Source organism: Heloderma suspectum, chromosome 2, assembly GCF_057233095.1.
Source record: "Heloderma suspectum isolate Gila_16-S chromosome 2, 16-S_ref, whole genome shotgun sequence".
NCBI classification, from domain to species: Eukaryota; Metazoa; Chordata; class Lepidosauria; order Squamata; family Helodermatidae; genus Heloderma; species Heloderma suspectum.
Genome location: NC_139459.1, coordinates 136,137,982 through 136,163,201, shown reverse-complemented (window position 1 = coordinate 136,163,201; position 25,220 = coordinate 136,137,982). Strand labels below are relative to the sequence as shown.

The 25,220-nt window shown below is 47.5% G+C and overlaps 1 protein-coding gene across 1 annotated transcript; it reads left to right on the top strand.

The window, feature by feature from the left end:
- The first annotated feature begins 883 nt into the window (after positions 1 to 883).
- TRIM14 (tripartite motif containing 14) lies at positions 884 to 24,202 on the top strand. The gene is given in 8 exon segments (XM_084829685.1): positions 884 to 1,223; positions 3,696 to 3,724; positions 4,141 to 4,233; positions 11,037 to 11,270; positions 15,718 to 15,880; positions 16,667 to 16,759; positions 23,692 to 24,048; positions 24,051 to 24,202. Coding segments are annotated over 8 exon segments (1,461 nt in total).
- Positions 24,203 to 25,220: the final 1,018 nt, after the last annotated feature.

The window sequence follows — 25,220 nt, the reverse complement described above, 5'->3', positions numbered from 1 at the left end:
AAAAAGTTAATGTGGCTCTCTTGGAGGGCCTTTAATATGACAAAACATATCCAGCTGCGCTTTCAAGTTGTACAGTTAAGAATTCCACCGCCTCAATTCTTTGGGCATGGTGGACTGGCTTTAACTTCTGCCAAGTACCGACCGTGGGCTGAAGCTGCGCTGCATGATGGAACAGATAATCTAAACTGAGCTACAGAAAAGCACTCTCTCGCTTAACTGGCTTGGGCACGAAGTGTTTCTGAAGCTGGCAAGCCACATGTTGATGTGGGAGGCCTTTCCTCCCCACCCCAGAGGTAGTGGACCCTGTTTATCCTGGAATTTTCCTTAAACCAGCGGGCTAGAACCAAATATGTCTTCTCAGTCTGTTTCCCAGTAGGGGAAGGGCGGCGGAGCGGGGGGGGGGCACTCCCTGCCCACAGACTTCTCTGGGGGTGGCATGCCGTGTTTTGTAGGGATGCTTGTGGAGGAGGGGGCCGCCGCCGCCCGGTTGGGGGGGCATTCAATTCAGAGATGGGTTCCCATCTCCGCCGGCACGAGTTGCGCAGTCCTGCAGGAACAGCTTTGTCACTTAGGTCTGCTGAGGGTTTAAACAGCCCCAGATCCGGGGAGGCAGGTCGCGCCCTGCCCACGTTCTCCCCCGCGCGCATCCCCGACTCCAACTGCGGCGCCGCTAGGCTCCCGTAATGCTTTGTCTCGCGTCCCCTCCCCTCCCCTCCGCGCAGCTGGCACGCCACGCCACGCCACGCCCAGGCCTGCCTGCTTCTTCCTCTCCCCGCGCAGAGCGTGCGCGCATCTCTCCAAGTTTCGTTTTCCTTCTCCGGAGCCCCGGCGGGCGGAGGCGCCCCTCCCCGTCGCTCCTCGTTCCTGCTTGCGCCGGGAGCTCATGGCGCGGCGGGAGCAGGAGCGGGCTGCGGCCGCTGCGACCTGCGGGCTGTGCGCGCAGGGGGAGCCGGGCGCGGCGGGATGGAGCTGCCTCACCGCCGGAGGGCGCCTTGCGAGGCCCACGCGCGGCCGCGCCTGGCGGCGGCCGGCCGGCGCGGCTTTCGAGTGCCCGGCCGAGGAGCTGCGCGCCCCGCGAGACCTGGCGCGCGAGTGCGCCGATCACCGCGGGCGCCCCTTGGAGCTTTTCTGCGACGAGTGCGCGCTCTGCGTGCGCGCGCTCTGCCTGCTTTTGGGCTCCCGCCGCGGCCACCGAGTCGATCTCCTCGCCCCGGCGGCGCAGGGCGAGTGGGGTTGCCGGCGGGAAGGCTCCTTGACCCGGCGCTTTCCGGCGCTCTTTATTGGGGGGGGGGGCAGTCTTGTGGTACCTTTTACAGAGGGGGCTTTCGTGCAGCGGAGGCTGGCGGCTCCTACCTCAGCGGGGCAGTGAATCCTCTCCGAGTTTCAGTCAGAACCAGTCAGAACTCTAGAGGAGCCAGGCGAAGTCCTGAACCCTGTCTCTAGAATGGGCTCAGCGCCTTTGATAGCTTCTTTAGAGTTCTGGCGGGAATCCAGAGCGGATTCACTGCCCCACTGAAATAGGAGCCACCAGCCTCCATGCTTTTGTGGAAGGTGGGCTCCAGTCCACGTAAGCCATAAGAAGTCTTCAGGGTGCCCTAAGGCACACACTGCTTTCCCCAAACTCTTAGATACCTCCTGTGGCACAGTGTCTCCCCACCCCACCCCCCGCAATCCCACTAAAGTTAGTATTGGGGTGGACATGCTTCATTCCACACTCAAAATAGGTAATACGTTCTCTGTCGGCTTGCAGAGTAACTGGCATGAGGGCTGCCATCTTCTTTACCAGTCTCCTTTCCTGTGCCTTTGTTGTTGTTCAGTCGTTCAGTCATGTCCGACTCTTCGTGACCCCGTGGACCATAGCACGCCAGGCCTTCCTGTCCCGCACTCTCTCCTGGAGCGTGCTCAAGTCCATATTCATTGCATCCGTGATGCTATCTAGCCATCTCATCCTCTGCCGCCCCCTTCTCGTTTTGCCTTCAGTCTTTCCCAGCATCAGGGTCTTTTCCAGGGACATTAGGTGGCCAAAATATTGGAGCTTGAGCTTCAGTATCTGTCCTTCCAATGAGCACTCAGGGTTGATTTCCTTTAGGATCCTGTGCCTTTAGCAGGACCTTGACCTTCAGATGACATGCTGTAAGGCAGCCTTCCCATCCTGGTGCCCTGCAGATGTGTTGGACTGCAACTCCCAGCATTGCAGCCCCAACACTTTTGCAGGGCACCAGGTTGGGGGAGACTGCTGTAATCCTTATATCTCTGCCAGAAACTTGTCAATCTCATCCCTTGCCAGGCTATCCTTCCCTTTTTGGTTAGTTGCTGGACAGCAGCGATGCTTCTGGGATTCCCACTATACCTCTCAGCTGTGGCTGTGTCAGGGAATTCAGGCAAAAACCACAGAATGGTAAAGAAGGAGGTCCTCTGCAGAGTAATAGGGCCAGAACTGGACCCTGTGCAAAAACATAATAATCTCAGATTATAAAGAGCCATGCTGGGGTGGAGCAGAGAAACAAAATCAAGTTCTTCCTTTGGAAAGTAAAACACACACACACAACCCAGCTGTTTTGTGTGTGTGTTTTGTAATGAAATTTTATTTTGAAATAATGCTTAAAAAGAAAAAAGGCAAAAACCAGCCGTTCTCATAATTTACACCAATCAGAATTCACTTTGGTTCTCTTTGCCCTCATAAGGCGGAGAACAGGAGTTAAAAAAAACTTTTTAAAGAACGACAGATACAGTGGCCCGAGGAAGAATTCTGACAATTTAGAAAGCTTGCACGGTGTCCAGGCTGGGTCTGTTAAAGGTGGTATTTTGACATTTTTATGTATGTTCCTTCATAACCACCTATTTTTGATAATCTTCCTCCTCCCCTCTCCCTGTGGCCACCGTGGAAGCATCTGCTTCTATTTTTAAACCACACGGTTCGTTGTTACATCAGATAAGGACAAACCGGTTAGTTTAAACTGATTTACTGAAACATACCAGGTTCAAGCTCTGGTTTCTAACCCTGCCTTATTTCAACATACCATAGTGTACTGGAGTGGGGAACTTTAGGCCCAGGGGCCAAATTCAGCCTACCGGAGTTCCCAGTCCAGCCCTCTGGGGTTCCCCAGATGGCCATGCCCCTTTCCCCAACTGCCAGTCATTTAGTGGGTTTTCAGCTTTTGCACACGCCCACCTTTTCAAAAGTTGAAATATCTCTGTAAGGCTTAGGGCATCTCTACACCAGCCTAAAATCCTACATTTAAAATGGGGCTTTCTTCTTCTGTTTTAAATGCAGGATCACTACAAGTCCCTTTCTCTCCCTCCCCCCTTCTCCCCGTGTCTGAGTCTTCCATTATCTTTCATTGATCTCGCTCCTCTTCTTGCCGCTTTTACTCTTTTCATGGAGGACACTGAAGCGGAACACAAGCGGGTAGCTTAAATCAGGAAGTGGATGCTTCCAATCTCCTCCTCCAAAGCCACACCAGTGAGGGAGGTGGGAACACATGAGCCCAGGGTGTGCCCAGGCTGGTAACTGTAGTTAAGTCTGAAGTTTTGTAGCTAGTGTTTCTTTAGGAACCATTAAAATCTGAATTAGCTGTGCTTGGGACTGCTTTCCCGCTTCTTTCAGAAGTTCTAATGATACACTGAGGAGCTGCATTCATCGTCAGGCAAAGATGCCTCATTTCTTCTGTGATTCAACCATTTCCTTCTTTGAGTGCCAAACCTTAAAATGGCATTAAAACAGGTAATTGATTAGAGTGGAAGAGAACTCTTGTTCGCTATTTTGTAGGCCTGTTTTCTACAGCAGCCTCCCACAACCTGGTGCTCTCCAATTGTGTTGGACAACAACTCCCATAGTCTCCCAGAAAGCTATCCTGGCTGGGGGACTATGGGAGTTGTAGTCCAACACAACTGGAAGGCACTAAGTTGGGGGAGGCTGTTCTACAGAAACTTAGATGTTGACAAGAATGGACTTGGAGGGAACCTTGCCAATGCATCTGATTGGCCACTCTGGGAAACAGGATGTTGGGCTTTGGTCTAATCCGGCAAGGCACTCCTTCTCTTACCGTATTAAAAAAACACTAGACTGCATGAACACTTTTAAAAAATATGTATTTGAAGTGGGCACAATCAGTGATGTGTTTCTTCTGGGTAATGCAGGAAGTCATGGCATTGTATTTGAAGCAGTTAGAGCAAAGAAGAAGCAAGAGATGGATAACAAAACATCTAGAAGAAGCTACTGATGCACTTAAGGTAAAATTAAAATGTGCTCATTGATGATGCTGTTGTTAGCATTAATTGTTTTTATAATGCTATCAGTATATGTGGCACATTCCAGAGTGACATTTAAAAAAGATAGAGAGGTCCCTGCCCCCTTATTTGCCAGAGTGGGAGACAAAGGGTTGTGTATCCAGTGTTAGTCCTACTTAGAGTAGACCTGTTGAAATGACTAGGACTTAAGTTAGACTAACATTGGATACAATCCAATGAGGGAGGCACGCTGGACACAAGAGGGGATGTGCTTTTTGATTCAGTTTCTTTCATTCCAAGCCACCTTCTGTGTTTTCCTAAAATGTAATCTTGGTGTGATTTATACATCAGTCCGTAATGGTTGTAGCTACTGGGAAGCATACTGGTCCAGCCCTGTTTTCTTGCGCCCATTGAGCAATACCTTTTCCATGAGGTTGCTTCACACATGCTTATTGTGCAGGAAAACTGTTTTGTGTGAAATAGCCCAGTGACTAGTGATTAACCCCTCACTGGTGTAGTTGCTTCCCATGCCAGTGCTGCTGTGGCTTCCGTGGGGAGGAAAAAAGCAACCTTGAGTGTTTGTCCCATGAGATCAGGACCTTCCAGCATGGCGCAGGAGGATCACATCATGCCATGGTGGCTTCCACTTTCCCAAACGTTACATCAGAATGAGGTGTATGGTCCACCTCTTAAACCAGCCTGTAGCATTTTAGCAGGTTGTGTTGATAGTTTGTGTGTGTGTGTTTTAAAGTTGAATCTGTCACGTAGGCTTGATCCAGCCAAAGTTAAGCACTTTTGAGCCCCATTGATTTCAGTGGGAGAAAGTTAAACACGTGCTGAAATCTTTCATCTGAGTTGAAAGTGCTTTGTTTTGCCTGGACATGCCATTTGTTTATTTGGATCTTTTAAATTATTTATATCTGCCTTCCCCAACCTCGTGCCTGCCAGATCTTTTGAACAACAACTCCCATAATCCTGGACCACTGGTACTGCTGGCTGAGGCTGGTGGGAATTGTAGTCCATACATTTGGAGGGTGCCAGGTTTGGGGGAGGCTGTTTTATATTGTTTTATGGTTTTTGTAAGCTGCTTTGAACACTGAAGAGGAGGCAGGTGAAAATAGGCAGCATGATATGGGAGGGATTAAGCACTCCTCTCTCCTGCCTGCCATTGTTTTCCGACATGTGTCCCCCTCCTTGCCCATGTAATACCCTTATCTTGGTGTTTTTTCTGCTGTTATATACCTAATTGTATTGGTCTAATCAGCTTTGATTTGGGAGCTGTCCTACCAGATGTGCAAGAAACAAGCTTCTGCTGTAGTGCTTAGCTACAGATGAGGCATCTCGGAGAGAGACGTCCTTTATTCTGATCACATTTCTGTAGCATTAAAAAGTATTCTAAGTATCTCCCTTTCAGGGGTAAAAAATGAACTGGTCCTTGTTCAAAACAGCTTATACCTTTGTCGTGGGACGGGGTGGGGGAGAACTACTGATAACCATTAACCTTTCTTTCCCTACCCCAAGTAGTATATGTGTGTGTGTGTGTGTGTGTTTAAAAGTGTGTGTTTGTTTATTCCAAACAGTATACAAGCAATTAAAGCATAAACACATAATGCACAAATTACACCTTCCAACTCAACTAAGGGAAAAGTGTGAATATCCTCAGTCAGAATAACCCAGTGTATTTTAACAATTGCAGAAAAAAAAAAAGAGCAGGTCATCCCAGAACTGCTCACCAGGTGTAAGTGCACCTTAGCGACCTAATGAGAAGGATGCCGAGCAATACACAGGTCCCCTCCCCAGAGCATTCCCCGCTCCCCCCAAGTTTGACGAAGGCAGGAAACAGCAAGAATTCCTCCCACCGTATCTTGCCTTCTCCATCCCCCGGCACATAGAAGAAGAACTCCTGTGTCACCTTATGTTGAGTCGGCCCGTTGGGTCCATCTAGCTGAATATTGTCACCAGGTGTAGGCAGAAGGTAGAGTGCTGGGTGATCGGTATGAATCAGCCAGGATTTCTGGCTCCCAATTTTTTAAACAACAGCAACAAAATGACTCCCCCCCCCCCCCAATAATACTGCTGAAATGAAGAAAACTTGGGGGAACCAGGAGTGGATTTTTGTGTGGGAGCTCCATTCAGTTTTGGATACGCAAAACAAATTACTGGGCTCGGAGTTCTTTAATTCTAAAGCTGTGTCCAAATGAGGCTTTTATTGTGCAATCGCACTGCCTCATTCACAGAATGTATGGAGCATCCAGATGATGACATCGTCAATTTGTAGCCTTCTCATTTTCTTACCATAAAAAATATGTTATGGAAGAAAATAACTCTTCTGATTGTTAGTACTAGGAACCTTCCATATGGAAGCACCTTAAGTGTGTGTCTTTCGCACCAAGTTTTGCACCAAGTTTTAGTAAAAAACAACAGCAACCCCACAAAGTAGAACTTGCAAGTCTGGAAACGGACCACTTCTGGTCTGTTCTGACTGGCAGTGACTCTCTGGGTCTTCAATCAGGAGTCTTTCCCAGTCCTACCTGGAGGTGCCAGGAATTGAACCTGGGTCCTTCTGTGTGCAAAGCTACCCCTGAACAACAGCTTTTCTTCTTGGGCCCTTCACTCTTCATGGAGGTGGAAACTTACCTTACTTGTGTTGCAGTTTGGAGAAGATCAAAAAAGAGCAGGAGACATTCCTGCTCTTTCTTATCTTCCTCCAGACTGCAGCATAACTAGGATAAGACTTCGCTGCTTTCCCGCACCCTCTGGCAAGCCTGAGAGGCAGGATTGAGGCTTGGAGAAGTTAAGGAACGACAGGTGCCTTTCCCTCTCTGTGCTTCAGTATGTGTGTATCTTTTTAAAATTTAAATTTTATTAATATATAGTGTGTATCCGTTTATACATTTTTTGTGCTGCTCCTTCATCACCACACACAATCCCAGGGTGGTAAATAAATGAGAGGAATTCTGACCTGGCCCCAAAGGCTTCTGTGATTGCCAAAGGACTTTGGGGATGGGACGGGTTGCGGGTTGCACCTGAAATTTTGTGACGATGTGTGGCCTGGCAGGGCCGAGCTCAACAGGGTGTTCCAGAGCTGTGGTCAACCTTGAACACCACGTGAATAGGGTGGCCACTTGTGAATTGCCAAAAAAGAGGGCATGCATCGCCAAAAATAAGGGCACATAATTTTATTTTTATTTTATTTATTTATTAAATTTATTAATTGCCCATCTGGCTGGTCACTCTGGGCGATGTACAAAGTATATAATAGAACAGTTTAAAACAATAAAATTCTACCATAAAAACACCATATTTCTAAAAATACCCTAACCCACCCCAAATGCCTGCCTGAACAAACCACGTTTTTAATGCGCAGCAGAAGCTCATTAAAGAGGAGGCATGGCAGAGTTCCCTCGGGAGGGAGTTCCACAGAGTGGGGGCCACCACAGAGAAGGCCCTCTCCCTTGTCCCCACCAGTCTAGCTGTCTGGGCTGATTAAAATTTGCCTATGCTAATTTATAGAGAGAAATACAAATTTAGACATTATTATAATTATAATTTAAATGGAGATACAGTACATCTCACCATAGTGGGGAAGACTGTGGCCAGGTGACCTGTGTGCCTGCTTGCTCAGCCTGCTGCCCAGGTGCTGTTGATGGGCAGCTTCAAGGCCCAGCTGTTCCCACTGATATGGTTCTTTATCTTTATGCCAGACTTGGACTGGGCAGCCCTTCAAATAGAGGACACCATCAAAATACAGGACAGTCCTCTGGAAGTCCTGAAAATAGAGGACTGTCCACTGTTGTTGTTTTTTAAAGGACACCTGGCCACCCTATGTGTGATATTAATTCCTAACCCAAAGGTAAACGGAGCAAGACCTCCTTCCAGATCTCCTTGCCCAGTGAGGTTCATACAGGAGATGGTGTTCCCAGCTGCATTGGGCCCAAGTCCTTTATGGGGGGCTTTACAGGTAATAACAACAGCACCGGAATAACCTTAATTCATCCCAAGAGTAAACTGGCAGCCACTGTAGAGAGTGAATTTGTGCCAATGTCATGTGCAGGCTCTCAAAAAGATTGGCTGCAGCGGGTACGAAGAAATGAAGTTAAACATAATCCCTTCCACATACTTTATAACACCCCTCGATATACACACATTCAGACACAATGTATAATTGCACCCACTCTCAATATTTTTCCTAAAATGAATTCTGCTGCTTGCAATGCAGGACTCTTGAGAAAATGATCACAACCCAGCTGTTCCACTCCTTTGCGTGTGGACCAAAGAGTAGGGAAGTGGTAGGTAAACAGCCTTTAAATTGGCAGGATGCCATTGCTGTCATTTGGTTTCAGATCAGTTATTAGCACAGGGATAGCAACCTTCTGGACTCTGGACCAAATGACAGTTTTCCCTTACGTCCTTTTCTTTTGCGAAATGCAATCCCAGAGGGTGCCATTTGCAACAGAAGGGTGTTGCATATGAAGCCAGGTATGATTCTTACTCCTTTCCCTTATCAGTTAGAAACTGCACCTCCTCACTTGAGTTGCTCTCTCCCCCACCTGCCAGCCTGGGGAAAAGATACCGCTGCCTTGGACTATGCTCACAGCTCACACCTGTAGCCTATATTATTATACCAGGTCTCTGTTGTTGTTTTTAATCTGTTAAATTATTCATGTATTTATTTACAGCGTTTTTAAATAAAATGCTTCAGCCAAAAAAAGCTCCCGAGTGGCTTACAAAGATTAATAATAACTTTATTTATTAATAATAACGAGAGACCCTGCCCTCAGGCTTACAATCCAAAAGGTACAACACAAAAGGAAAAGGGGTTGGGCAGGAGGAGGAAAAAAGTGAAATTCAGGCTCTCTTAGTTTCGAAGTTCTTATAGGTATAGTTTCTGGCAGGGAAGGGCAAAATAAGCTGCCTGCAGCTGTTCCTTTTCTGGCTGATGTATCGAGCTAGGTTGGTTTCCCCCTTGCAGTGATATCTATCCTAAGGGGCAGGGGGGGCTGCTGATCTGGGTTTCTGGCTGATGGGGAGGCCAGAGTCTGTAGTCTGAGGGAATTCAGTATGAACACTTCATTCTTCCTTTAGAAAACCCTGAGCATCCCACATTGGGCATCCAACCATACATCAGTCAGCTCCACATCTCCACAGTCGTTGTAGTAATAGCTTTAATGTCTAGCTCTAAGCCATAACAAAAACAGAAGGAACATTCAGAGCTGAGTGACAAATTTAGCTCTCAATTTCCTGGCCACCATTGAAAATAAGGCAACACATACAGCAACTTAATTTACATTATCAGACAACAGAAAACATGCAGATTCACTAGGTGTAACAAAATTCTTCCTGAGCCTAAACTCGGGCAAAGTGTTTTTCACCTGTATAAAGAGGACATTGGGTAACATGCTGGACAATATCCTCAGTGACAGTTTTACAAAACACACAAGAACACTGTTCCCATTGTAATTTCTTATAACAGCCTTCTGAGAAAGTAGAAGGCATGACATTAAATCTTCATTTCGTAAAAGCATTCCTATGTGGAGCTAAAGTAATAAGATCCAAATAACTGGCTTTCTGGTGATCTGACTTGATGCATAGATCTGCCATATGGAAAATCTAGAACCTCCGTGGTTGTACATTCACTTCACAGCGCTTGAGCATTTGGTGTGTGGCCCCCTAGGCCAGCCTTTGGCAGAGGGTAAAACAATGGACCAAAGTGGGAACAACGTCCCGCTGCTGCCATTGCTGTTCTTCGAGCCACATGAGGAAGGAGGAGAGCCCATTGGTCACTGGGCAGGGAAGACATCTCAGCAGGGGTCTTGGTAGGCATTCAAAAGACTCAGGCCCAGGGCACATAGAACACAAATCTGCATAAAATTTCCATGTGCTAATTTGGTGCTATGAATGCAGATTTAGAAATAATTACTAGCACTTATTTAAATTTCACAGAAGGCAGCGCCAGCCAATTAATTTCCCACCCCAAATCACCCCAGTTAAAAGCTCCCTTTGGCACCAATGTTCTTGAACACAAGTTCGGGCGCCTAGAAAATAGATTTGGGGCCTGGATTCGATAGGCTGAGCCCCAGTGATGCCTTTACATGTCAGCAACAGGAATAGATGCTGAACGAGAGAAAAACTGTCAGAGGATGGAAGAGGTGGACAGGAGCCTAGGCCTGAGCGTGAAGCGTCAGGCTCCAGTCCTGAGTGAGTCAGGTTTTGTACTGAAAATCGGCCTCCATCGATGAATGGCCAGGAGGGGCTGCTGCTTAACTCTTTGTCCTCCTGCTGTTAGTCTGCTCAGAAGTGTCCCCCTCCCCAAGCTGCTTTTCTCCCTGTGGGAGAACCCCGTGTCCTTTCTCCCGTGGGAGAGAAAAGCGTGGTGTCTGTGTGTGGGCGGGGTGGGGTGGGGGTGAGTGGGAAACACAGCAGGAAGGGAATGGGTTAAACAGCCCCTCCCTCTGCCACTCTTGATTCAAGCCTTCAGCGCTGTGGGGCGGGGTGGGGGGAAGTGTATGTGTATCTCCTGAACACTGTCCATGTTTTGGCCACATGCTTAGGTTAGGCTTCCCCAGCCTGGTGCCCTCCAGATGGGATTGGCTGGGAATGATGGGAGTTGCAGTCCAACGCAATGTGAAGACAGCGCAGACCTCTCTGGCTGAACTGTATCTTTCTGGAGCATTTGTTTTTAAATCTGAATGTAACCTGTTACATTCCTCGAGGTGTGTTTTCATGGTCGTAGGCGTACCTGAGGAATGTTTGTGCTGTTCAGCACTCCTCCTTTGGTGCTGAGCTGTTTTTTCTTTTTACCTCAGGGGCATACCTTGGCAAGTAAAACCTGGCTGATGGGGAAGTTTGCCAAACTCCGATTGCTGTTTGATGAGGAGGAAGCCTTGAGCAAAAGATGGATTGATGAGAAGGCCCAGCATACCCTGGGGACGTATGAAGAACAGTCTGAGGCATGCGAGGGGCAAATTAGGATCATAGACAGTTTCACGGACAGGCTCAGACAGATCCAACTTCAGCCTGACCCTCTTCATTTACTGAAGGTAGCCAGTGTTTTTTTTTCTGCCTGCCAAAGAGTAGACTGGCTAAGATGAGGAGGGCCTGTTGTGGATGCTCCCAGTCAATCCAGACCCTTCTCTGTGTTGTTGTTCTTACTGTTAAGTGTATATATAGCACCTTCAGGACCCGTGCTGCTTTGCAGAGCTATACCAGCAAAAAAGCAGGTCCCTGCCCCATGGGGCTTATCATCTAAATTTTGACAAATAAAAGGGAGATGAGGGGAGGAGAGGAGAGGAATTGGTAGGGGTAACAGGGGAAGAATATGTGTACAAATGTAGGTAAGCACACTTTGATGTAGTTTCAGTAGAGCATCCTTCCGTAACCCTGATCCCTCCCAACGTTTTGTCCCATCAGCCCCAGCCAGCATGGCCAGTGCTCAGGGATAATGGGAATTATAGTTGAAAACAGAGAATCAGGTTGGGGAAGACTAAAGGCAGGGGTGAGGACTGTGTGGCCCTCCTGAAGTTGGTGTATTGCAACTGCCATCATCCCTAGCCAGCACAGCCAATGGTGAGGGATGATGGGAGTTGCAGCCCAACAGCATCGGGGTGGGGGCACATGTTCGCCATCCCTGGACTAAAAGGGCAAGCCAGATGCATCATGGAAAAAGTGACTGTTGTGGAGGAATTTAAAGGGAGAGATAGATAGAGGTGGAGAGAATAAGGGAGGCTGCACAACAGAGATATTCTGGGAAGGACTGAGGCTCAACAGGAAAATGGGAAGTGTTATTTATAGTGCAATACTCAGAAGTACCTACCATTGAGAGTATATAGGACTGCAGCCTTAAAGAATTGAGAGACATTTGGACTAATGGTGCTAGAGCTGGAAGAGTGAATGTCTCGGGAAGTGATGTATCAGGATTTTAGGACAAAAAGGTAAATGTAGGGGCAAAGCTATGGAAGGCTTTTATTTTTATTGAATGTGTTTATTACTGACATTTATATACCATCTTATCTGTTAAAGCCACCAAGGCGGTTTGCAACAATTTAAAACAATAAAACCTTGAAAACAATTCAACAAAAAACACAAGAGCAGTAAAACAATTAAAACATTCAAACTATGCATTTTGAAAGGCCAAATTGAAAAGATGAGTTTTTAACCCTTTCTAAAGGCCAGGAGAGTGGGGGGCAATCATAGTTCTTGGGGGAGAACATTTCATAGTTTGGGGGCAATACAGAAGAAACCTTTTCATGTGTTCCTGATAAATGGGTGTCTGTGGGTAATGGTGCCCTCAACAGGGTCTCTCCTGCAAATCATAATATTCGGGCAGAGTTTTTAGGGCTTTAAAGGTTAAGACCGACACTTTGCATTGAGCCTGGAAAGCAATTGGCAACCGATGCAAGTCTTTCAGGACAGGTGTAACATGGTGCCCCAGTTAGCTGCCCAGCTGCCACATTTTGCACCAGTTGAAATTTCCGGACACTCTTCAGGAGGAGCCCCCCGCAGAGCACACTGCGATAGTCTAAACATGATCTAACCATGGCATGGATAACTGTTGCCAAGTCAGACTGACTCAGGAAGGACTGAGGCTGGCGCACAATGCACGCTTTGCCACCACCTCCACTGGAAGATCCAGAGACCGCATAGGGTCAAGGAGCCCTCCCAAGCTATGGATCTGACCCTTCAGGGGAGTGCAACCCCTTCCAGAAGAAGCTGAATCCCAGGCCTCGAGCCAGGCTTTCTGTTGACCAATAACACCTCCATCTTGTCTGGCTTTAATCTCAGCTTGTTCACCCTCATTCAGCGCGTTATTGAACCCAGGCAACATTCAACGCTTTTGACTGCTTCCTGGGTGTTAGGTGAGAGAGATCAATAGAGCTGGGTGTCATCAGCATCTTGGCGGCACCTTACTCCAAAGCTCTGAGTGACCTCTCTTCATATAGATATTAAATGGCATGGGGGACAAGATAGAACTCTTTGGGACACCACAGGTCAGTGGCTGTGGGGACGAATGGTCATCCCCAGCACCGCCTTCTGGACATGGTTGGACAGAAAGGCCCAGAACCATTACAAACAGCACGTGCTAGCCCCAGCCCTGCCAGGCAGTCCAGAAGGATACCATGATTGATTGTATTGAAAGCTGCTGAGAAGTCCAAGAGGACAAATAGGGTTGTGCTCCCCCCATCCAGCTCCCAGTGTAAGACATCCACCATGGCGACCAAAGCCATCTCAGTCCCATATCCCGTCCAAAAGCCCAATTGAAATGGGTCCATATTATCAGTTTCATCCAGATGCATCTAGAGTTGCTCCTCCTGAAGAACTCCGTTCCTAGGTAGGCCAGACTGGCTAGTTTCCTCTAGATATTTAGGCGATTGAGCTGTAACACTTTTCTTCAGGGTCTCTAAAGGGACTCACAGCAAAGGCCTTGTACAGGGACAATTAACACATATCATTGTAATTTCTTAACTAAAAACAATAATAACGCACATGTAATAATTTTACATGCATAACAATTCACTTATCACCAAAACAATAAAACAGAGCACAGCCATCTCAAAGTTCTGTCTTCAGCTTGAGTCCACAACAAAAATATAAATAAAACTTCTCTCTGAAACTTGACTTTTCTGCTGGCCGAAGAAGTAAGACAGTCTCTACTCAGTTCACTCCAGCTCCGCAGCAAGCTTCTCAAGGTGGACGAATCCAGTAACACAGGAGCACACTTTGCAAACAACCCTTTATACAATATAAAAGAACATAAACAACAAGGAGCTCATAGTGTTTGGAAAAAAATCATGACTCTTTAAAAACATTTCAGAAGGAAACCTCCCTACTAACCTGTCTCAAGGGTTCAGGGTCTTACAGGGAAGAGAAATCAAATCTCTTCCACCCTGCAATTTTGGTAACTGCCTAAAATGGTGGCCGCTCCCTATATCACTCCTTTATTGAGCATGTGCAGGAATATCCCCACTCAGAATTCTTAAAGAAAACTATACCAGTGGGTTACACAACGCTTTAAAAAGCTTTGCTAATTAGCTTTGATACTGGCAACAGAAGCTCATTTTGAAATATTTCCTAAGGGAGTGGTTCATGTTGCTTTTTGTTCTTTTGTCATTTTTGTTTCCTGTTGTATGGTTTTAGGACGTTGTATGGTTTTAGGACATTGTATATTATGTTGTTATTTTTAATTAATAGGTTTTATCCACCCATTAACATTAAATATATTCAGTAGATTACGGTAGCCATGTCCAGAAACTTTTGGTTAAGAAGTGGAATAGAAATGTAAGAATAATTATTTTTAAATGAACTGAAGGTGATACAATCAAAGTTTCCCTTATTACAGTGTATGAACACACATCTTATTTGCTTCACCGTTGCCTCGAAGTTTCTGAAACAATATGAAAACGTACAAATCATGTTCACCTGTGGCAAAAATGGGACAAGTGTATATATCCTAGGCAGTAATCCCTCTTTCTGTCTTCAGCTCTCTGGGGGAAAAAACCCCACTATAGTCTTTCTCCAGTGGTTTTATCAGTAGGTAGTAGGTTAAATGGGAACGTAATGGTAATCTGTTTTCCTTTATTCCTGTCTATTTTGGGGCAAGAAAAGGTCCTTATCCCAGTTCCAGCCTTGTCTCTAGCCCCATTCAGGCATTCAATCTGTGTAGGAAGTGATCCTGTGAGGAGAGGAAGCGCCCCTCCTCATGCTCATGGAGGGCGATGGTCAGAAGGGGAGAGCCTCCTGTATCTGTGGAGGTGCTCCACACGATCCAGGACAAGAATCAGCATACTTCCTACACAGATAGAATGCCTGAACAGGGCTGAGGACCTGAGTCTGAGGCAATATGGGTTCCCAGTGAAGCACTGTGAACTGTTTCTGTTGCCCACGTCAGAACAGGCCTTAGTTCCATCGTCCGTGCATGCTCTAAGGCCTGGTTCACAGATGTTACTTGGTGACTTGCAGCTGCATAAGCTGTGAACTGACTTCAAGGTAAAGTATTTTGTGTCAGAAGTGATATGAATGGTCTATCTGGGATGGCCCCATTCACACGAGCATGTGTCAGATGTTAAAGCAGCCTTCCCCAACCTGCCCCCCCCCCAGATGTGTTGGACCACAACACCCAGAGTTGTCCAGCCAGCTTTGCTGGGGAGTTTGGGCAGGGGCACCAGGTTGGGGAAGGCTGCCTTAGAGACTGGCCACATGTTCTGATGGCCCAGCACCACACGGGCAGGGCCAACCATCTGGGCCCTTCCCACCTGATTGTCACCCCTGAACCCAAGCAGATGCTACTTTTATGGGAAAGACGTGTGTGATTGGTCCCTGCCACTTGATGCCAGGCCTTTAAATGACACAGAGGCACTGTGGGATGAGTCCATGGCTAAGCAGCACCTTCTCCATAGGGAGGACACCTTGGGGTGGTGTGGGTCCTTGGGAGCAGGAGGGAGGAAACATTAGCCATAAGGAAACTTTAAGAATCAGTTTCTTGTTCTCCAGAAGTACAGTGGAATAGAAAAGGAAATGTTGAAGCAGAGGATCTCTGCAGAGCAGTTGGTTCCGGTGCCCATGTCGTTTGAACACGTTACACACCATGTGAAGTGCTTTGTGGAGACTCTTCAGTCCATCTTGCAGAAGCCGCTCAAAGCTCGGCTCCAGGAAGGTAGGTGTGAAACCACCAAGTTGATAACTTATGACACCACGTGATGTCTCCCTAGCCTAGAGGTATTCTCTCTGCAGCTAAGAATGGATTTGTGCTCTTGAACATGTGCTTGTGCTCCCTAAAAAATTAGAGCAGATTTTCACAGCTCCCATGGGCTGTACCTCCCCCATGATGCTGAGATCCTTTTCAAGAAAAAAATGGTGTCTGTAGCCGCTACAAAGCACCAGAAGGGTCAACATTAGCTTGTTTGCAGCCCTGTAGCTGCTATAGGTGCCATTACCCCCTTCTTCTTTTTTTACAGTTTTGGGGGACAGTGATGGGCCCATGGGGGCCATGTGTTGTCCACCCATTTTAGAATGAGGAAAAAGCTGTGCAGAAGCCAGGAAAGCACCAAATAATCATTGGAAGGGGGTGGGGCCAGGAGAAGGGGGTGTGGCCATCTGGGGAACCCAGCTGGGCCAGATTGGGACCCTGGACCTGAGGTGCTGCAGCCCTGGGCTAGAGCCTTTGGAATTCAAAGTGTCTCCATTGCTACCTGAAGTAACTGTAGCAAGATAATTTTGTTTTAAAACGTTCTATTTGGATTGATAATCTAATTGGGCTGTCTTTAACTTGGGTAAACAGGATGTGAAATTCAGACTAGGTCTGCTGTTATTCCAGGTTGTGATGGAAATTTAAAGAACGAGAGAAGTTACATTCCTCTTTTAAAATTCCATGCTTCACCAAATCAAGTGCCTGCATCTTGAAAAGGCATTGTCTCTTTGTTTTGCTTTTTACTTTGCTAAGATGTCTTTAGTAGCCTTAACAGCACCTTGAAGTAGGAGCCATGGGTCTTGTTACAAGCAAACTCTCGTGTTGATCGGTCACTCTTCTTAAAGCGTACGTATTTCTTATGCAGCATTGTGCTGTGTTTTCTCCATGCGGCCAGCCACAGTTTGAATGCTCAGCTCAAGGGGGTTTAGAACAGGAGTTTTGTAATGCACAGACTTTTCCCAATTCTGTGGACTTTCAGACTGGTTTTTTATATATATATTTGGGGGGGGGGGGTGCGCACAAATTTGCACTTGTGCTAATGCACATTAGCACTAGTGTGCATTAGCGCTAATGCGCATCAGCACAACTAGAATGAAATTCTCGTACATCCCCCCCACCCCAGTCAGATTCTGTCAGTGAGCAAATGGTGGAATGAAAAATGACTGATAACCTGCAAAACACAGATGAAATGGTTTTAACAAAATCCGGACATCCCTAGATGTAACCTTTCACACACACTATCTAAACCAGAGATGGGGAATGTGTGACCCTCTAGTAGGGATGTCAGAGAATTCCGCCACGGATCTCGGGGAGGCCGAATGCCAGTGCATTCGGCCCCCCGAAATCAGTGCGGAATGGCCTGCCCCCCCCGCCCCCCCGGGACAAGACTTACCTGGGGCGGATCTTCTGGGCGGCGGCGGCTGCGGCGGTGGTTTGGCGGCGGCGGCTGCAGCGGCCGGTCTTCCGACCAGCTGCCGCCGCCTCCATTTCCAGTGTAAAAAAAAAAAAGACATGATAGGCTACGTAAAGATTTACGTAGCCTATCACGGCTAGGTTTAAAAAAAAAACCGTGATAGGCTACGTAAATGTTTACGTAGCCTATCACGTCTGACTTTAAAAAAAAAAAAACCGCACGTACGCAAATGGCGGCGGCTATGGCTGCCGCCATTTGCATACGCACATTGTTGTATTTTTTAAAGTCAGACATGATAGGCTATGTAAACATTTATGTAGCCTAGCACGGCTGACTGCAGGGACGCAAACGGCGGTGGCTACAGCCGCCATTTGTCTCCCTGCTAGCCAGCGGCCGGATGTCCAACTGCTGGCGGAGCCGGCTGGCGGCTCCTCAGAATCCCTGCGGAGTGGAGCCAGCCGGCGAGGATTCCGGGGGGAGGGACGGAACACCTCCCCCCCACCATCAACATAATCTGCGAACAGGTAAGTGACTTTCTTACATCCCTACCCTCTAGATGTTTTGGACATGAGCTCCCAGAATTACTGGCCATTGGCTATGCTGGCTGGAGCTGATGGGAGTTGACGTCCAAATCATCTGGAGGGCACCAGGTTGAGGAAGACTGGTATGTGGCATGCAACTCTCCATTTGCATAAATAAAGATGTATAATGTTCTATATGGGTCCCATCAGAACGCCCCAAGCAGCCATCCCTTGTTCTGGAATCCTGTTCCCATGTGAACGTGTCCATAAAACAGCATTTCTCCAGTTTATTTTTTAGTCAGTACCTTGCCGCTAGGTGGCTGTTGCAGAAACTTCAGCGATGGAATCAACCTCGTTGAACACCCATTGCTGGCATTTAATTAGGCAATTTATTAATAGTAGTATTTCTATAGAGCTCAAAAGTCTTCAGAGCACTTCACATACGTTATCTAGTAAGCTGTGCGACAAATATGTAAGGTAGGCCAGTATTATTGCCCCCATATTGGGAACTCACTGCTGCTCACCTTCCTCCTGTTTGTCGAAGCACTCAGTGATCGACGATCACCGACAATCGCCCCCACAAAGCGGTTGTGGCTTCGACAGTTTTTTTTTTTACTCTGAGATTGATATGCGCAAAAGGGGATGTGCGCACACGAAGCTTCGAATTTGCACACTTTTACATCTCTGAAATGCGCACTTTCAGCTACACCATTTTTCATTCTGTAAGCCATTAGCGTGTTGGGTCATCTCTGTGACTCACTCATTGATTCTGCCGGCTGCACCTCTCCTCTCCTTTGTTTTGCTAATGCGTTGACATTGACAAGGAGCCTCCAGGGCACTGGGCACTTGAATCTTTTGTTGTCTGCAAATATGCACAATTATATGCCGGGGGGGGGGGGGGCAGTTCAGTTCAGTGCTATTGCAGATTAACAGACATGGGAATTTTTGGAATTTCACCAAGCAGGCAGGAGTTGCAATGCGCACTAGCTCCTGTCTGCAGAAGAGGGCTTCAGGCAAGAAAAATATATCGCTTTTGTTTGTTGGGAGGATGCTTTTACAAATTGTAGCTTCCTCTCCACCCCTACTTTTCCTTCTGTTTGTGTGGTGTGTAGGCTTCTGGCTCCAGTTGCTAATTCCCCCAGAAGGCAACTTATTTGAGTCTTTGTAAACCTCAGAAAATGTGCCATTGTGATGTGGCAACCTCTCTCCAACAGTGTTTGAGGAGGGGGTTTGGGGCTTCACTGGGACAGGTACTGGACTGGGCTATATGGTGCAAACCCCTGGTAAATCAGGGAAATTTGGAGGCAGCTCAGAGAGGAAAAAGCAGCAGTAGCTCCATCCATCATCAGAATGAGTTTCCTGGAAAGAAGGGTGCTAACTAGGACGGGGCTTGCTGAAATTAAAAGCTGATCTCTGGAAGAAATTATGTTGATGCAGAGAGAGAGAGATGTGTTGGACTAGGAGTCAGGAGACCCTGGTTCTAGAACTTCTAGTCCCCACTCGTCCATGGAAGCTCACTGGGTGACTTTGGGCCAGTCACAGACTCTCAGCCCAACTGACCGCACAGGGTTGTTGTTGTGAGGATAAAATGGAGAGGAGGAGGTTTGCCGCCTTGGGTTCTTTAAGGAGGGGAAAAGGCGGCATATAACTGTAATAAATAAAGAAAAAGAATTTGAAAGAGCCAAAGTCCCCTTGTAAGACTGAGGCTTCTGTGGAAGCAGGTGGAGGCTTTGACTACTTCTCTCAATCAGCACAGTATTTTTGGTTCATTAGGTAGAACGTGGGAAGACCCACACGCTCAGAAATCAGCAACACTGTTCATCTGCTAACTGAGGGCAATAAGCAAAATCACCTCTCTCTTGTTTTAAGAATGCATTTCCATGATAAAGGACAGGCCGGGGCAGGTGACTGAGTACCTCATTCATTCTCTTTAGCTGACTGCCTGGGGATATAACTGAATGTCTGTCGACTACGGTCGGTCAGATATTCATTCACATGTCTGGCTGTGGAGAAGGCAAGGGGGAGGGGGACTGATTTAGGTGCATGCTGCTGTGTCTGAATGGAAGAGGTGCCTTTCCTTTTCTATTCCTACCAAGCAATACCTCTGCTTGAGGTACACAACTGCAGTCCTTTTTGTTTTCCCCATTCTGCAGTTAGCATATGTGCAGGCTGTGTTATGGGTATGATATTGTTTGTCGTCTTAATGGAGCAGTTGTATACAATTAAAATATTCCTGTTCTATATATTTTAATTGACCGTGCAAAGTAAAGAGACACTCTGTTGTCATGACCTTTGCCTGAATGAATTTATGTTTATGTGGTTGTCACAGGTTTCATGGGACTGGTGTACAGTGTAAGTCACTGCAGTCATCCCAGTGCAATAAGAGCAAGGTTGGAAATGGCATTAGTATAACTGTGCTCCTTGGTTTGTCCTGGGCTCTCTTCCCATGCCTGCAGTCTTTCCTGTCTACACTGGGATGTCATCACAGAGCCAGTCATACAAGGGAAACTGGTGTTCAAGTAGCATGTCCCCCCTCCCACATGCACACTCTCCATTGTGTAGTGCATTCTTCATGCGAACATGGAGGAATGGCCCCTTGTAAAAATACAGCTAGTTGGAAGCACTGCCTCTCAGATCATGTTCAGAGAGAAAATGCCATAGGTCCCCTGTACTCTTCCTTCTTTCAGGAATGCAGTGTATGTTTGTGAGATGCCATGGTGCCCAAATTCCCATTCCAGCAGCAAACTGAGTATTTGTTATTGGTGAGGACAATACTTTTTAGAACATATAGGTAGGAGGGTTGGAGTAATTCTTGCTGTGCAGAAAAGGCATATTTCTGTTATCTCTTATCAATATTGGGATGTGTTGCTGGTTAAATTCCTCACACAACGGTGCTCCAATATGTACAGCTCCAGTTAAATCATAACGAGAAAATGATTTTTAAAAAGGAGAGCTTTTTAAAAATGCACTGCACATTCAGTGGGCCACAAGAAACTCCAGCCATGCCCGGCAATTCTTCCTACTCATGAAGGACTTCCAGCTGTTTCCTATGAGACATCGGGACCCTTGTTTTGGGGTGGGGGGAGTGTTCTGATGGCTTCCACACTGCGACAGACACACAGAAATGCAAGAAGCAGAAATATGGAAAATGAGGTTTGTGCGCATTTCTAGTCTGCATGACTGGGAAGGAGGCACTGGAGGAAAGAATTACATAGGTATGTCGGTCTGCTCCTGCTGCAAAGCCTAGCACCATACCTGCTGCAGCTGGCAAGGGAACTTCCCATTTCTCCAGATATATATAGTATATAATTCCCAGTAGTGTGACAGCGGTATCACCATCATGGGCATATTTTGTGGGCTGTCCTTTTGGCTCTCACAGCCCTGTGTCACCCCGGCCAAGCCGAAATACAAACACAGAAAATGCCACCACAACCAAGAGACCAACGCCACACTGCCCTTTTTATTAATTGTTTGTTTATTTGTTTGTTTGGGTATTTGGGTATTTCATTTCTATTCCGCCCAATAGTCGAAGCTCTCTGGTCCGCCGTTCACAAAAATTAAAACCAAAAAGCACACAGTAAAACAATAATTTATTTCCCTATTGAAAAGCACTGCCCAAAGATATGTGCAGATATATTGATTTATGAATTAAGGAACTATATTTTTCTTTCTGTATTTTCTGCCTGTGAACATAGTCTCTCAAATGTTGGAGTAAAATTCTAAATTTTAGGAGAGATTTGCCCCATAATAGCATATCTTCTTGCTCGGTGGCTATCTCAACTTTCAAGTGTTAAGGAATAGTACTTTCTCATTGTTATGCAGAAATTGAGGACAATGGCCCATTTCAGTGTGAATGAAACGACCATCATTCAGGTAGGAAGGGGCTTGCTTGCTCTCATCTTTTTCTGTTCCCTTCCTCAACGTCTCCCCACAACACCTGGATCTCTCTGTGGCTGTGGCATTTCTCACTTCATTGAATGCGCAAAATCAGAAGGGCTCTGGCAGCTGCGCAGTTTTTTTTCACCCAGAAAATGTGCACATACGCAGATGCGCATATCAGGGGCAACTGTGTGAAAATGAAGGGATAGCCGCTGAAGCCGTCCGCCAAACACCTGCTTGGCGAGAGCCGGGGAAAACATGCGAACAGGATCACCATAGCGCCTGAGATGTCGGGGGAATTGCTCGACTGCAACCGAACAGGGGTAGGGGGAGGGTTTGTGAACTTCAGTTCGGGAGCCGAACTGAGAGAGGATCGCCGAAAACGAAGCAGAAAACAAACATTCGCAACATACCTAACAGCAGCCTCCTAGCCCCTGTGCTACATTAGTTGCTGTTGCTATCATCATCATCTAAGAAAATATCCATCATTTATTTGTTTATTTAAAGCAGGGGAGTCGAACCTCTTTCAGCCCGAGGGCCACATTCCATTTCAGAGAAGCTCTTGGGGGCTGCATTCCATTGGTGAGCGGGGCCAAAGGGAAAATGGGCAGGGCCGGAAATACCAGCATATTTTAGCTTTAAGCTCTTTTTGACTGTAACTGGGCCATAGGAGAGGCAGTTCAGTTTTTTAGAATGGGGGAAAAAACTACACAAAAGCCAGGAAACCACGAAATATTTGGGGGAAAGGGAGTGGGGCCAGGGGAAGGGACATGGCCATCTGGGGACCCCAGGAGGGCCTGGATTTGGACTTCGGGTCTGAGGTTCTCCACCCCTGCTTTAAACCAGTTTACCCTGTTCTGCAGCTGACAAGGTTCTTAGCGCAGCTGACGTAAGATTTATATAGAACTGTTAACAAATAATTAAAACAGTGAAAAGTGCATGTGGCCTTTAAAGAGCCTATTTAAAGAGGTGCAGATGATGACACTTCACCTTGCTGGCTGCTGCTTTTCCTCACGGGCCGGTGGGGAGGGGAGGCTCGTATCTTGCATGGGCGTCTAGGCAGGTGCTGTGCATCTCCAGTTCTTCTGCATGCAGACACACATTGGGCCTTCCTGTGAGATCTCTTGTCAGTCCAGGCTGGGACAAGCAGCATCAGGGCTGGTTTTGCCCTCGCTGTGTCCCCAAGTGCAGCACTTTGCTTTTCCTCATAGGGGTGAATGGCAGCCAGTCACTTATAACAGAAAAAATACAGAGGTGCAATCATGGTGGGGCTGGGAGGAACTTAACCTGCTCCCTGACACTGGTGGCACCAGCCTTTTGTGAGCCAAGGCCAATTCTCTTTGCGTTGTCCAGGGGTGGGCAGCTTGTGGCCCTCTTGATGTTTTGGCCTACAACTCCCATCAGCCCTAGCCAGCATAGCCAATGATGAGGGTGATGGGAGTTGTAGGCCAAAACATCTGGCAGGCCACAAGTTGGTATAGGCTCACGTCTTCATCTGCATAGCCCCAATGAGTGCATTTCTTGGTTTACAAAGTAACATTAGCAAATGAAGGAAGGAGAGGCCAGTGTGTATAGAATCAGGAAGATTGGCTTTGAGGGCAGAACCAGATGGGGTAGAAGACATGAAGCTGCTACCAAAAATGACAGCTCTGTGTCTACCTTCTCCCCGCTTGTTATGGTGAATTTCACACTCAGAGTTTCCTCATCCTCGCTACATATCATTGAGCTGCGGCTGGCTGGGGTAAGGAAATGCACAACGTCATGATGTCACATCACACAGCAGGTTTCACTAGATGTGGAGGAGGAGGAGGAGGAGATATGGGGATGCTGGTTTTGGCAGAGGTCCTGTGTCTGTTTTCATAGCTTGTTCTTCGCTGAGGTGCGGCTGGTTAAAAAGCTACCCTTGGCAGGGCTTCAGGCGCTTCTTTATATGCAGTGTATTTTCTGCAAATGTTTCCCTGCAGATGCAGGATCCCCCACCCTGGAGATAAACAGTTTGCACCCCAGGCTGACCTTGTCTGAGGATCGTCTTTCAGTCAGCTATTGCTGGAGAAGGTGGTTTTACCCCTTGAGCCCGGAGAGATTTGATAAGCTCTGGCAGGCCATGAGCAGAGATGCTTTCTTTGCTGGGAGCCATTACTGGGAGGTAGATTTGCTTCAGGCTGAGCAAGGGTGGTGGATTGGGGCAGCTTACCCGTCCATCAAGAGAAAAGGAGACTCCGAACTTTGCCGTTTGGGGTGGAACCGAGCGTCCTGGTGCATCAAGAGGTTTGACTTTGAATACTGGACGTTCTACAATGGGGAGAGGATCCCAATTCAGACGACGATGATCCAGAACGAGTCGGGGATTTTCTGGATTATGAGGCTGGGATCCTGTCTTTCTATAACGTAACAGTCGGGATGGCCCACCTGCACACATTCCGCTCCAAATTCACCAAGCCTGTATACCTGTCAGGGTGGAAACTGAGCCGATAGAACCCCAGAGCAGTTCTGATTCTGAGGAGGATCAGCAATGTGTGGGAGAGGAGCCAGCTCATCCCTCACAGGTACAGCAGCTGGCAGGGATTCCTCCTGCCGGCATTCCTGAGATAGAGAGTGACCCTGGCAGTGAGCAAGTGCGGGAGGGGGGCTTGCTGGACGCTCGATGCAGACGCAGGGAGCGACGAGCGATGGAGGGCGCGGAAAGGAGGCGTAGCGCCCGTTTGGCGCGCAAGCAACGACCGCGTCCCATGGACCCAAGGGAAAGAGGGAGGATCTCTCCCTAGCCCATAAGTTCAGGGTCTTCAAGTGATTCTCCTTCAAACGGGGATCAACTACCTACCCGGAGCATAGGCTGCTCTGCTGTTCATTGCTTAGTTGCTGGTGATTAGCATCTGAAAGAGTCATTAAGTTGTAAAAGGATTAAAGCCTTGAAAAGAATCCTTTCGTCTGTGTCTTGAGTTTGCTTTTGGAGTGTACTGAAAGAGGCTGCTAGGGCGCTCCTGACATTACCCAGCACTGAGAGTGTGGGAAGGGACAATAACAATATGAAAGCTAACGTAAGGGCCAACCTATGTTTCTCATCAGGATGCAGAAACAGCCACATCCTTGTAAGTGTTGCACTAGACATTTCAGCTTCTGAAAAGACCATGCAGTATTGAATCTCTTCCTAAATGGCAACGCATCTTTTAGGGAAATAGCTGTATGTATGGGGCTAAGTATGCCGCAATTGCACACAAGGACAGCATGGGTTATTGGTAGGGATGGCAGAGAATTCCGCCACGGATCTCGGGGAGGCCGAATGCCAGTGCATTCGGCCCCCCGAAATCGGTGGTGGAACGGCCTGCCGCCCCCCCACGGATCCCCCCCGGGACGAGACTTACCTGGTGCGGATCTTCCGGGTGGCAGCGGCTCTGGTGGCGGTTTGGCGGCAGTGGCTGCGGCGGCCAGTCTTCCGACCGGCTGCCACCACCGCCATTTCCAGTATTAAAAAAAAAAGACGTGATAGGCTATG